This window comes from Carassius gibelio, chromosome A5, assembly GCF_023724105.1.
Source record: "Carassius gibelio isolate Cgi1373 ecotype wild population from Czech Republic chromosome A5, carGib1.2-hapl.c, whole genome shotgun sequence".
NCBI classification, from domain to species: domain Eukaryota; kingdom Metazoa; phylum Chordata; class Actinopteri; order Cypriniformes; family Cyprinidae; genus Carassius; species Carassius gibelio.
In genome coordinates this window covers 34,309,155-34,323,774 of record NC_068375.1, presented here as the reverse complement: position 1 = coordinate 34,323,774, position 14,620 = coordinate 34,309,155, and the positions used below count along the sequence as shown (strand labels likewise).

Sequence of the window (14,620 nt, the reverse complement as noted above, 5' to 3'; positions counted from 1 at the left end):
GGACTCAATGAGGTCAGCAAAAACACTGACTGTAAATATTTTCAGCAGAAGCAAAATTTAGCATTTTGCATAAAGCAAATGTAACACGTGCATTTTAAAGTCAACTGAACACTCAAATAACCATACACATCCTACTCGCTGTGAACTGATCTCTACTTTTATTTCCTGTTGATATATACATATATAAAAAATAAGGGCATATGTACAATGGTAATAAATATTTTTGTACAAGCAAAATAAGTTACTTAACAATTACCTAAAAAAAAAAGCAAGATTTTTTTTTTTTTTTTTACGATATCTTTGAATTGCAAGAAAAGGGATTTTCATAATACAAAAAACTCACAAAGTAACAGCAGATTTAAAGCCATGTGAGATGAAATGAACCGAGGTGACCGTATTTTTTTTTTTCTCTAATCAAGCGGGAAATACTGGTCAGTACAAAAAAAGCCATGCATGTTGCAAACAAGCATATGCGACACTTCAGGTCGCTCGGTGAAATGACGTCAGTCTAAAGTCATTAGACAGGCTTATCAAAGCGATCAGTGAAATTAAGAACAGTCAAATTTCACAATTTCAAGAGAGTCAGAAGCCCACCCTGAGAAGTCCTGGCAGAAAGGATTGTGTTCTTGTTAAGCTGACATTTCTTAGCGTTCCTTTTAGTACAAATATCTTTTCTGACAAGTGTAAACTTCCCTCGTATGCGGCGTGGCGCACACTAGATCGTAGACTAGAAAAGAGCCGATGACAGAATGGAAAGCCGCTTGAGAAAATCGTAAAGCTCTAATGCCACAAAAAATAGCATTCCAACGAAACAAGAGAAGTAGTAACAAAGATTTCAGACAACACTTGAGTTCTGTGCAGTGGACAAATTCCAGAACATATAAGAGAATAAAAAGAAAAGAAAAGCAGGAAACATGTCTGCAGTCTGCTTTGGCTTCACCCGAGGTGAAGAGGCACAGCTATGATTTTTTTTTCCCTTTGTTTGAAATACATGAGACTAATCGTTTTATTGTTGAAATTATACAATATATTCTGCAGAACATCATGCAACAAAAGTATGGATCCGCGATGATCAGTGTAGTGCCTCTCCACCCGCAGGGTCACGAAAAATCAAAATCTCCTTCATATATCTTCACAATCAAAGTCAACGGGATGAAATGTCCTCTGCTTTCTGTTTTTACCCTGTTTTTGTATTTAGTCTCTGTTTAAGAGCTGCAAAGCCCACACTGAAACACAAAATAGAGATACAGTCAGTCACTTTACAACTTTTTTATCCTATTTAAACAAAATCATGTTGGAAAATGTTTTATTTATAAATAAAAACAAATCATTATAACAAAACTGACAACTGAAGTAATGGCTGCTGAAAATAAATTACATTTTAAAATATACTGAAATAGAAAACAGTTCTCTTAAATTGTAATAATATTACGGTTTTGCTGCATCGATCAAATAAACGCAGTCTTAATGAACATGAGATTTTTTTGAAAAACAGGAAAAACTCATCTTCATATAATTTCAAATAAAGCAAGCATCCCAAATAAAAGGTATGATTTGGTGTAGTCTTACCTGTGTTCGATCAGCCGTAGCCTCTGTCATTAATTCTGGACTTGTTTTAAAAGTCCAGTAGTCTTTGAAGGATCCCTTTCACGGAGAACAATTCGGCTTCAGAATGTGGGCGGGGTCTTCTCAACCGTTCCAGAAATAAAGTTTCATTCCATCATGTGGCTTCATTCACCTGGTTTATCAAGTAGGCAAACACTGGGGTTGTACTTCATTTGGCAGTTCAGGCCAAATATATACAATAATGCACTTGCTGTCACATCCAACACAAAATTCTGTTCAGACCTTCCTCATGCTACTTCCACCGGTAATCCTTTCACATTTCAGATGAAACTATTAATCGTAAAAAAAAAAGAAGAAGTCCTTTCTTTAACAGTTGCAATAAACAGATATCACAATTAATTAGTGCTGCAAGTCTCAGTACACATTCTCAGAAAAAAAGACAATGTTTTAAAAAGTTTTTGAGCTGTAAAGGAAGAAAGGCAAAGCATTTGTTCATTATTCAAGTCCTGTTTCGGTTTTACAGCACTCTCAGTTGTTTTTCCCCCCGCTCTTCTCTTTAATAATTTCTCCTCTGCTTTCCTCGTGAGAAAAGAGCGTGATTGTCATCTAGCGATTCGAGTTTATGCATGTCCTTGTCTCCTCTCTCATGCGTTACCCATAAAAGAGTGCAAAAAAACGTGTCCAAACACCTGAGGCAAGCAACCTCTAGATGTCAAAAATAAGCTCTGTATCCTCCAGCTTGCCAAATGATTCAGATCCTTTGTCAGACGTCTGCCCTTCACAGATCAGACGGACGGCTACATTTGACTGGTTGGGTTCCTCTCAGAGATGTACCTGTGTTCGCCTGTTAGCCAAGATTAAGACAAGGCCCTGTCGGGCTGGTCCTTTAAATACAGACATTTACAAAAGTTTGTGTTCAGTCTCAGTTGTGTGTTAGTAGTGTGAGAGCCGGAATAGTCCAAGGGAATGTCGTGAAGCGCGGTGGCCTTATGGCACAGGAGATGTTTGCCACTGCAAATAAGTGTTGACAGAGAAGAAATAGGTTGCGAGTAGGATGAAGAGAGTTCCCCAAGCAGGAGGGAGGTAGGTGAGGTGTTCTGTGCTTCCTGTGAGATCTACACAGAAGACTCCTCGGGATTGGCGTCGGGAAGCACGCTCCTCTGCTGCAGAGTTTTCCGGAGCTCCTCTTTGAACGGACTGGTGTAATCATTCTCTCGGCCGCCCAGCCCGAGTCCGCTCCCCATTCCAATTCCCATTCCCGTTCCCATGCTCGTTCTCTCCTCTCCGGCCGTGCTCAGGTTCAGGCGGATGTATCCGTTGGTGCCGGAGTTCCGAATGTTGGTGAGGCTCAACCTGCTTGGCGAGTGAATGGGCTGACCGGGAATGGTGCTCGGAGATGCCGAGCTTCCGGTGGAGCACATTGCATGCCCAGGCACGATTTTCAGGGAGCCGTCCGAGTAGTAGTAATTGGCCCCTGTTTCCCAGAAGCGATCCTCGTCGTTCGCCATCTTGCTTGGCACAAATGACGGCCGGCTGGGAGGCTCTTTGGGTAAAGTAATGGGGTACACTAATGTGCTCTCCAGCGGCTTCATTTCTGCCCCTTTGCCCAGTGCCAACTTCAGTCTTCTACGAAGGTACAAAGACACGATCAGCAGCAACAGACAAGCAGCACCCAAAGTGATCACCAGGACCCAGAACAAACCCATGCTGCCATCAGGAGCGCGGGCCTCCATGAAGACGGGCGCGCTGGCTACCACCGCAACCTGATATCTCTCCGTCTGGAACTTCACGCCCTGCTCCTCTGAATAGCAGATGTAGCGGCCTGCTTGATGGGGACCCGCTTGGGGGATAACGAGGGCACGGAGGGCTCGGTCGAATCGCGGCCCCATGGCCTCACCTTCTACCAGAGCGAGCTCACGTTCGTTGAGCTCCCAGAAGGGCTGGGCCAAGTTGGAAACCAGACGGCAGGGCAATACCAGATCTGACCCGACAACCACAGTCACATTTCTCAACCTCGAATGATCTGGGGGAATAAAACAAAAACATTAATATATTACTTATTTCATTTTTAAAATAATACAATTAATTTAAATTATATTTTTTGCTCTATTGATAAAACTAATTAGGTTATTATATATATATATATATATATATATATATATATATATATATATATATATATATATATATATGTATATATATATATATATATATATATATATATATATATATATATATATAAAATAACCTAATTAATATTATATATAAAATATATAATATTTTAATCAGCAAGGAAAGTGTAAATGAATCATTTTTTTTTGCCACCGCAGGTATAAATTATATTTTGGGTATTCAAGGGTATTCAAATAGAAAACTGTTGTATATTTCACAATTTTATATTTTTACTGTTTTACTTTATATATATAGTAGTAGTAGTAGTAATCTAATTGACCTGGTTAAACACTTCTGTAAAAGTGTGCGTGACCCCTAATGGAAACCCACTCACTGCAGGGGGCCTGCAGGGGGCAGCGTAAGTCTGACGTACCAGGACTGGGGATGGAGAAGGGCTTATCAAACTTGGCTTTTCCTCGGTTGAACCTCTCCAGCATGAGGTCCTGCGAGAGTGTGGATGTAGAGCTGTTGGGGAAGCACAAATATTGATGATGTGTCAGAAGGCTGTTAGACACACTGCTATAGGGATGCAGCTTAAAAGTACAAATAGGGACCTGTGGAGGAGAACAGAGGGGGTGGAAAAGGAAAGCCTTTGCAAAATGATGAGGAGCGAACAGTGGAGGAGAGCAAGAGCACAAACGGAAAGAAAACAAAAAGGAGAGCACAACAGACATGAGAAAAGGAGAGGATGGATGATGGTGGAAGGATTTTAGCAGCAGAACTAAGTAAAAGATAGATGAATTTACCCGCGGTGGAGGTCGATGCGGACACATGCGCGTCCCTCGCTGTCCCAGGCACAGTACGGGTCTCGGGACAGCAGGCAGTCTGGCTGTGAATGGTACCGGCTGCAGTTTGCCAAGGGCAGCTGAAGAACCTCCGAGCGGGAGCCAATGTACAAATACTTCTGTGGAGAAAGAATGGAAAGATCAGGGAGTAAATGATGGAAAACAATACGAGCAAGCAAATTATTTTCAGTTATCTTTCTGTTTTCCAACTCGGTCTGAACAAAACCGGTTAATACTAGTCAGGCAGGAGAGCAGGGTTCAAAGAGATTGGCTCAGCAAGAGAACAGATCAGAAATTACTTTGCTGTGCGAGATGGTGAGGCTGTCCACTGGTTGCTGCCGATCAAACAGCTGGATCTCTTCTATCACATGAGCCTCTGAACCCAAAATCACAACGCGCTGGAGCCATCCATCCGCTGAACGACAAACAGTGAGACCGGGTGGAAAGATGGGGGACAGATCATATGCAAAGGGAGAGAAATAATGGAATGGGGACAGAGAGGGGAAAAGACAAATAGTCCATTAATGTATCATCGACACATGGCATATTTCTTCGTCATTGGATTTTAGGAACAAGGTTACGCCGATTACCGGCAGGAAAATTGAATACACCCCAGCTGGTGCCATGACCTATCATAACTCCATATGTAAGTGTGTGTGTGTTTTATCCCGTCCTCTCACACAGTGCTTGTCACAGATAATGTGCCACTGACCCCTCTCTCAGTATGAAGAAAAAAGGGAGAGTGCGGAAAAGGGATAACGGAGGAGAGTGGAAGAGCTACAGGGTGTGCTTTACAAATCCACCCTGCCACTTTTGCTTATGTCAGAGGATCTATGTTCACTCTTAATCCTCAATCCAAGACTCTGATTCTCTCTGCCACACACACACACACACACACACACGTGTACTTAGATATCTAAATGGGGACATTACATAGACTTATAGATTAAATAGACTTCTATTGTTTTTATATACAGATAGTTATACACTTTTAAACTTAAACCCACCCCTACCCCTCCTTTATTTTTTATACCAGTTTTACAAATGACGATGTCTCCAAATTTAGTTTTTTTGGCAATTTTGTCAGGTTTTGCTCACTTTTGGATACAAATTTGTCCCCAAAATATGGTTAAGTAGGCACACACACACACACACACACACACACACACACTATATATATATATATATATATATATATATATATATATATATATATATATATATATATATATAGTTATTTTAAATAGTTTTGAGACATGGAAAACAAATGTAAAATTTAAAATATATTATTAAGCATATATTTTATAACCAAAAATAATTATTAATTAACATTCATAAAGTCTCTTACTTAACATGGTGTTTAATATGATGAAGAATAATTCAGAATAATTATAAAAAAAATGGCACGATTGTTTGAATTGTTACACCACAGGACAGCTAACCTTTCTTTTATTAACTGGCTAGGTCTTTTGTGTGCAATTGGTGCAATACTGGACTCTTTAAATGCTTTAAAGAGACGCACATGATTGAACCTTGAGTGTGAGTGTTTTTATGTGAATTTTACCAAGGCCAAATACATCTTTTCCATTTTTATTTAAAGGACTGTCCTTCCTGCATGGCTGGAATAAACTGGCGGGGGTGACTTTCCCACTTGGATATAACATTATGGCTAATAAAATGGTTTCTTTGACTGTTCTATTCACACTTGTGCAAAAAAGGACAAAGGAACAAAGGAAGATGATGCTGAAAAAATAACATTCAAATAACCCTCTTGACGAAGAAATACTGCTTTTATTTGCCATGTAATGTTTTGTACATTAATCCATGTACGTGTTTCACTTTAAATCACATACCTGTGCCTATGAAGAGCATGTTGTAGGATCCCTGGTCCAGCGAGCTCACTCTGTCCACAGCTAGTCGGGTGAAGTTGATCCCTTTAGTAAGCAGCAGGGGGCGAGCTTCTGCCCGGTCTTCCATTAGCGGATGCTTCTTGGCAAAGTTTAGCGTAGCGTCAGGCAGCTGTAGAGAACTGTTGTAGCCGTTTTCCCTGTCAAAGTTTGTAATGCACTGTGGAAGACAAGAACAAGAAAGAAAAGTTTTTTTAATTGATTAGGGATTTCACAGCTTAATACAGCACATCATTCGCTCTCAAAAATAAAGGCACGAAATCTGACACTGGGGCGCTAGCTTTTCAAAAGTACATGTTTGTACCTTTGTGACAGCTTTTGTACCTTTATTTCTGAGATTGTAAGTATTTTTATATTGTTGTATAAGTTATATTGTATAAAATTAATGTGATGAGACATAAACTAAAAAAGCAAACCTTTTTTTGCACTTCTAGATAAAAATGCAAAATAAATTTCTTTTTCATTTGAAATTCATGTAAATTCAACTAAGCATCCTGATTGCAGTCTCAAGATTTATTTCTCTTGCTCAGCAAAGCTGCATTTATTTGATGAAATATACATCAAAAACAGGTATACTATAAACATTTTTACGATTAAAAATATAATAATTTGAGTAATAGCAAAGCTGCATGATTTTCAGCATCATTACTCCAGTTTTCAGTGTCACATGTTCCTTCAGAAATTCTAATATGCTGATTTGCTGCTCAATACATATTTCTTCTAATTATCATCCATGTTTAAAACAACTGTGCAGCTTAATATTTGTAGAAACCATGACAACATTTTTTCTGGATACAAATTTTCAAAAGAACAGCATTTATGTGAAGAGAGAGAGAGAGAGAGAGAGAGAGAGATATGTGTATGTTTGTATGTAAGTATGCGTGTGTTTTTGTCAATGTCCTTTATTTTCCCTTTTGATCAATTTTATGTGTTCCTGCTAAATTAACCTTTATACTCTCACTCAAAATCTTTGTTAAGATATTTTTAAAATGTTATAATCCAACAGGACACTTATTAAGTACTGATTTGCGGTGTGAAAAATGACTGTATGTACTAAAATCTATATTTAGCCAACTGCTTAGTCACGGACGCCCTCTCGGCCTCCCATCACAACGGCTGCTAAGCTCACCGCTCCAGGTCGTGGACTGGGCACGGTGCCAGTGTATCGGCCCCATCGCTGAGACGGCTCCCTGTATTCCTTATACGGCCCATCGAACACATTTTTCACCTCTGCGATCTGGTACTGACACACAGCAGACACATCCACATCCCCCCTGAGAGAGAGTAAAGGATGGAGAAAAAGAGAGGAAAAAAGTAGTCAGTCAGTCTGAACTAAATGACTGCGCTACACTGGCTGGTTTATTACAGTAATAGCCTTACTGTCAACATAATGACAGTGCAGCATTTTCTGAACTTGACGAACACGGCTGGATGTTTGGCATGGTGACACTTTTATACAAGCAGAGGACAGAGCGACTTTCACAACTATGACAGTAAGTGGAAGAGAGAGAAATATTTATGACACGGACTGGCATGGCAGCAGGGTTCGCTCACCACTGCGCGTGGAAGATGCCGTAGAAGCTAGTGCTCCTCCAGTCCGCCCCGGGCAGGGTGAAGACGGCACGCAGGTTATTGAAGGTGATGTGGCGCTCGGGGAAAGAACACATCAGCCGAGCTTTCTGGAAGGTGGTCCACTTCTTCTGTAGGGTCCGTGTGCCGCCCAGGTCTCCCTGAAAAGTGAAACAAGAAGCCAACAGACGTTTTATTTCAAAGCGGCTTGCAGGACACTTCACCCTAGAGCTAAATCTACCGGACAACCTTCTGGTTATATACTTGAAATGTTCTCACCTTACACACACGTGCCACCCGTGCCACTGTCAGATCGCTGTCGCAGTCCAGCTCCACAGCTCTCTCGCTAAAGAAGAAGTAGATCTTATCATCATCTCCATCTTTACTGTTGCGGCTCTCCCGGACCAATGCCGAACCCACAAAGTTTGGCTCTGTACCAGACAACAGGGAAAGATATGGAAGGATGTGTTAGAATTGGAGACAAGGCGCTTAACAGATAAGGAGCTGCTGGTTACTTGATGAACAGATTAAAGATCTTGGGTTTCCACCTTGGGACACTGTTTATTGAGCTGATTTCGGATTAACCCTGCTTGAAAGAAAGAGGCCATGTTACTTTTACATTGCTTAATACTGTATTATCTGAGATAATGCGCTGTAGAACAGATATTTTAAATGTGGTAATTCCTCTCTAGCTGATTCGCTTCTTCAAACACATAGTTGGATTTGATTTGCATATTTGGAATGAGTCTTTGAGACAATATACAAAAAACAACAAAAAAAATAGAAATATGGCAATTACTATCTAATATATGAATCTGTGCATAGAGACAATATGAATACAGAAGGACGAAGAGCTGGCTGAAAGTTGGAGATTAATTAAATGTGCAAATATTTAACTGTTACATTATATTAACATTTTCATTTCCCATACAGTTTTTATGTGTTTCTGTCAGTTGCTAATGCATCCAGTTGAATTGAACACATAAAAGCTATTTTTTAAAAGCCGAAAATGTGGCCGGGAAACAACAATAATCATAAACGATGTCTTATTATGTTAGAACACTAGGTACACTTGTCTAATGGCAAGACAGACAGCATCTCCCGAGCTGACGAGAACACAAAGAACCAAAGACCAGCACACAATGTCTGTGCTGCAGTTCATGTACAGATAATGTGAGGGAAATTATTACTTCACATTGCCTATTATTGTCAACAATGTGATTATTTTACTTTAAATAAGGCTATTATTAAAAGAATTATAATAATACTCCATTATTACATCCTCTGGTACAACAGAGTGCGCTCAAAAGAATGATGCAGAGGCTGGGACAGACTTTAACAGCCGAAATCTAATCCTGTTTCCTTTAAACAAACCAGGTTTGAGCTTATGGACCTGTTGCTATGACAACGACTCAGAGATGAGTTTTGGAGAATGAGAGGATACATGGTTTTGTGTCAAGTCACCAACAATTGAATCTCAGCAATCCATGTCCAAAGAAGCAACAAGGTTTATTCTAGTTAATAAATGCTGTGTAAATTTACATTTTCAAATAATATGTATTTTTATGCAGACTTGAAATATATTTTAAATGTAAAAATGTGAATTGATATATACCAACAGCTGAATTCGCATTAAGTTACCAACAATTGAATACAAAAATTTTTCGTAATCCATGTCTGAAGAAGCAACATGTTTTACTGACGTGTTTTGGTGCTGGTAAAGCTGGTCATCCATGTGCACCAGGACAACATAAGCTGGTCTGTGCAGCAGAGGCATGACATATATTTTGTGCATGTGTGTGTTTTCAGACTCACCGTTGAGCCAAGCCGGCAGGTATTCACTCTTCATGCTGTAATGTTGTTGTCCCAGGTTTCTCAGGATTACGGGCTCTGTGCCCAGAAAGTTATTGAGGGTGGCAGAGTACAACTCTTTGTCTAGGAAAGGAGAAGAACACTTAGAGCGGGAACAGGCGCACATGCACACACTCCTGTCTACAGCTCATGGTTATGAGATATTAAAGAGGGACTCCATTCTCTCCCGAGTGTGGGAAGAGAGGAGGCATAAACGCATCCACAGGCTACACTGAACACAAAAGGACACCCACACGCAAGACACAAGAATAATAATGCAGGTTTCTGCATGTCGGAAACGTGTGACTCACCAACAATGAGGCCTGTATGACCTTTGGCAGGGTCGTAGGGGCACTTTCCCTTGCCGTCCTCCAGGGTGGCGCTATCCAGAGTGAAATAATCTGCATTCTATCAGACAAAGAGAAATGGTCACATATGGATCGAGCACACACACAAAACCGACACACTGCGCCACCAGCTATGTTTGCCAACTAGAGTTTCAGCAGCAGCTGAGCCCTCTTGAATCGTCCTCCTGCCCACACACAAATAAGTGTGCACACACAAGGGCAATGCACACAACATGCAGTCTTATCACATCAGTCCGCGCTGCATGATAACACAACCTCATTTACATTTGATTTATTTCACTTTGACACACTGGAAGCCAGATGCTGAGTCACACACACATACATATATTACCGGTCAAAAGACTGGAATAATGTTTTTGAAAGAAGTCGCTTATGCTCACCAAAGCTGTAAAATAATAATAATAATAAAAAAATGAATACAGTACAAATTTAAAAGAGCTGTTTTCTATTTGAATACATTTTAAAATTACATTTATTCCTGTGATGCAAAGCTGAATGTTCAGCATCACTCCTGTCTCATGAGTCTTCAGCTTATTTGCTACTCAAGAAACATTACTTATAATTATCAATGTTGAAAGCAGTTGTGCTGCTTAATATTTTTGTGACACTACAATTAAGAACTTTTTTGCATATAAATGAATACTTTTCTTCAGCAAAGATGCATTAAATTGATTAAAAGTGACAGTAAAGACATGATATTATGTTATTATAATGTTACAAATGGTTTTCATTTCAAATAAATGCTGTTCTTTTGATCATTCTATTCATCAAATAATCTTTTACTGTTTTCACAAAAGTATTAAGCAGCAAAAGCTGTTTTCAACACTGATTATAATGAGAACCATTATTTATATTTAAGCACCAGCATTTTTATTTTTGGAGGACCGTGTGACGCTGAAAACTGTAATTAATGGCTGCTGAAAATTCAGGTTTGCCATCATAGCAATAAATGACTTTTTAAGATATAATCAAATATTTATAATACATATAATAATAGTAATAATAATAATAAAAAAACCTTGCTATGTGTACTGCCTTAAGCTAACTGAGACTTGTTATAGCACTTGCTCTCTTGTTGATTTTGATTCCTTCCATTGGATAAAAGTGCCTGCTTAATGAATAATGTAAATATATATATATATATATATATATATATATATATATATATATATATATATATATATAGCAATTTGTTTTAAATTGCAAAATTATTTAAACTGACTGTTTTTTCAGCATAAAACCATAAGAGATTTCAAAAACATTTCAAAATCCTAACAATTCCAACTACACAGTTCCTTCATCATATCACAGTCCATTTGATAATGTGGATTTCTGAGTCAAAGAGAAGAGCGCACACTCACAATATAGATGCATTTGGGCTGGAAGGCGTACGTCCCACACGTGTACAGGTGTGTGTGGTTGTAGCTCTGCAGGAAGCGAATGTAGTTGAAGCACTCAGTCTGCAAAGATGGCGATGACAGAGAGAGAGAGAAACAAAGAGAACATAGGTGAGAGGGAGGGAGAGTAAATGCATTTCAGCGAGGCCAGACAAAGTAAAGCTGTTAAAACATAAAGGATGCAACATCACCCGGTACCTGGTTATTCTTCCCCTTCGCTGCGCACTCTCTTTTCTTTTCCACAGGAGCAGACCACTCAATCTAAGAGAGAAACAGACATGACTTTTACAAGCAAATAGCACTCTGAATGTAAAACTTGCATTCGCTATTGACTGCCGCAACTGGCAATTTACAACAAATGGCTATGCCATTGAAAGGGTGAGTCATTTTTAAATGCTGATATTTTTGAAAGATAAAATGCTAATGCCCTTTTTGCTTGATGGCTTGTGGATTAATATTTTGTGGGTGCACTGGGGGTTTTCTGAATGAAATAAAATGCTTTTTCTTCACTAAACATACCTGTGGTCGAAGCTGTCTGCTGATGTCGTTGGGATCCAGGGCGAAGATGTGCTCTCTGGCGCCCACGTACAAAACCCTCTCATGCTCTGCCAGGGTCAACATGGTGTAGTTCCACACCCCAACAGCACGAAACCTCGCCATACTGTCGTGCACATCTGAAAAGTGCGAAGAAATGTGTTTTTTGGGGGGGATTAACATGATCCAAATGTCACTGATCCAATATGACTCTTGGGCTTTAAAACAATCTCTCACATTTATCATGTTCATCGACGCTCCTGCTGAAAATGCCAACTTAGGCAAGCATGGATTTCCATGGACACTCATAACCTTTACTTAAACTGGTTGGCAATGTGTTAAAAAGATTAATTCGGGCCAATATGAATTCATATGATCCAGGATGGTTTATACTGGTTAGTGCAGGTTTGGTGGTGGCCTCAACATCAAATGATGTATTACTAACAACAAACATGAATTAACAATGAATGATATAAATGAAATCATCATATATTTATAAATATAGTTTTATTTTAACCTAGATTAAAAACTGCTCATTGTTAATGTTATATGTGAATGTTTTTTTCTATATAATCATATAGTCACTAATATAATAGTAATATATTAGTGACTACTAACAGGCACATGCAGCAAGCTGGCTATGATCTTGGGCTATCTGTCGCAGTTTTAAAACAAAGGGCGACATCTTCAATCTTGGTTTAAGCCAGGGAAGAAGCCAGGAGGGGACACCAGAATCCAATGCATCTCTGAACACACGAGAACACTGTGCCTGATCGGATTTATCGCTACCAAGGCAGATGGGTGCAGAGAGGAGAGAAGGTTATGATGAGCAAGTGCTCCAAGAGAAGAGGGGAGAAAAGGCATCTTGGAGAGACACGGTGAGTGGTGGTGAAGATTCTGCCAGGATGGAAGTCAGGGGAGCATGTGGTTATTAGTTGGAGAGCAGCAGCTTGTTAACGTATAAGAGGGCTGGATGATCCAAGAGGAGCAGGGAAACAGACTTCCCCCAGGGAGGATGGAGAACATCTGCTGGGTTGCAAACAGCCAGGGAGATGTGACAGAGCGCACAGACGCAAACATGCTCGCACTTCTAAATACCTGCATAATGACTCAAATGCCTCTCAGCCAGTCATAGAGCTTCGAGTTTATTGAGCTTTGTGCTGAGCCGAGCACAGACTGAGATTTCTAATTATTAATCAGCGAAGATGCCAATTACACACGGTGGGGCAGGTTGCACTTACAGATCCTGACCAGATAGTGGCAATGTTGAGCAAACTGTCCACTGAGGGGTTCTTTGTCTGTTATTTTACATGGATGTCTGATGGCTGATGGTACCATGAGAAAATACATAATCCCAAAGCCTTCACTGGTGACTATCCAGAGCTGAGACTTGAAAAATTAATGAAAGATAGTATGATAACCTGATAATAATGTTCATGTTATGATTGAAAATGTTAAATGGCAGCTATTAAGATGTATATCATTTTGTTAATATATTTAATTTGTTTTAAGTAAATTAAAATAAATCAAATCAAATCAAAACTTTAGAATGTATATTTATAATATAACATTTAACAATGTACTGTAATTAGTTTATTAGTGTTTTGAAAAATTTATTGAAATTTATACAAGACTTAAGTCTTACATTTATAAAAAATGTATTATAAATATTGTGCATCCCATGGAAAACATATATAGGTATCACAACAATATAATGTATATTTATAATTACATTAAACAATGTTAAAATGATAAAAGTCTTATATTCATATAACAAATAAATATTATTCATGACATGGAAAATGTAAGTTGGATCCCTCCAGAAACAAATTAAGAATAAAAAAAAAAATCTACTATTGCATTTTATATTTTTGTAAAAAAAAAAAAAAGAAAGTAGCTATGGATACATTTAAATGTCTATCAATGGAGAAAATGCCAGATGCTATAGTTATAGCATCTACCAGCAGGGGCTCACTTCCAATGCTTAACTTGCAAAACTTTCCCACTTTTCATCAAGATGATCAAAAACAAAGAATACACAAAGAACAACTAGACCAAAGCCAACAGGAGCATATCTAATGGGTAGAGAGGAAGTCTCTATCTAAGTTTACAGCCTAAAAAGTGATCAAGCTAAAAATAGACAGAATGGAATCCAGATGTGAGCAACATAAAGGGAACAGAGGTGAACTCTCTCTCTGTGTGTGTCTTTGTCCTTCATGAGCTCTCAGCTGGGCTGAATGAGAGGGCAGAGAGCTCTGGTTGAGGGAATCGAGCCACGGAACTGAAATGAGTCAAGTTGAAGGCTGCTGCTTTCTTCTGATGTTCCTCCACAGCTCCTTACAAAGCAGCTTTGCTATAAATACAGTCTTGCCCTGGTTATAGCTCATAACCGCAGCACTCCAAACACACACTCTGCTATTAAAGACCTATTTTAAGGCCTTTGAAGCTTTGACATGGATAGCAAGGAATGA

The 14,620-nt window shown here is 39.1% G+C and overlaps 1 protein-coding gene across 1 annotated transcript in view; it reads right to left on the bottom strand.

Moving 5' to 3' along the window:
• Positions 1–135: 135 nt before the first annotated feature.
• The window catches only part of sema4c (sema domain, immunoglobulin domain (Ig), transmembrane domain (TM) and short cytoplasmic domain, (semaphorin) 4C), a 50,488-nt gene continuing 36,003 nt past the window's right edge, over positions 136–14,620 (bottom strand). Inside the window, exons 3-16 of the mRNA XM_052596782.1 lie at positions 12,135–12,289; positions 11,814–11,876; positions 11,580–11,678; positions 10,162–10,258; positions 9,815–9,934; positions 8,279–8,430; positions 7,985–8,160; positions 7,560–7,704; positions 6,377–6,590; positions 4,823–4,938; positions 4,485–4,642; positions 4,112–4,203; positions 1,570–3,589; positions 136–1,226 (exon numbers count right to left, since the gene is read on the bottom strand). Of these exons, the coding sequence (XP_052452742.1) occupies positions 2,682–3,589; positions 4,112–4,203; positions 4,485–4,642; positions 4,823–4,938; positions 6,377–6,590; positions 7,560–7,704; positions 7,985–8,160; positions 8,279–8,430; positions 9,815–9,934; positions 10,162–10,258; positions 11,580–11,678; positions 11,814–11,876; positions 12,135–12,289 (2,495 nt within the window). The 3' untranslated portion in view covers positions 136–1,226; positions 1,570–2,681. The remainder of the gene's footprint in view (positions 1,227–1,569; positions 3,590–4,111; positions 4,204–4,484; positions 4,643–4,822; positions 4,939–6,376; positions 6,591–7,559; positions 7,705–7,984; positions 8,161–8,278; positions 8,431–9,814; positions 9,935–10,161; positions 10,259–11,579; positions 11,679–11,813; positions 11,877–12,134; positions 12,290–14,620) is intronic.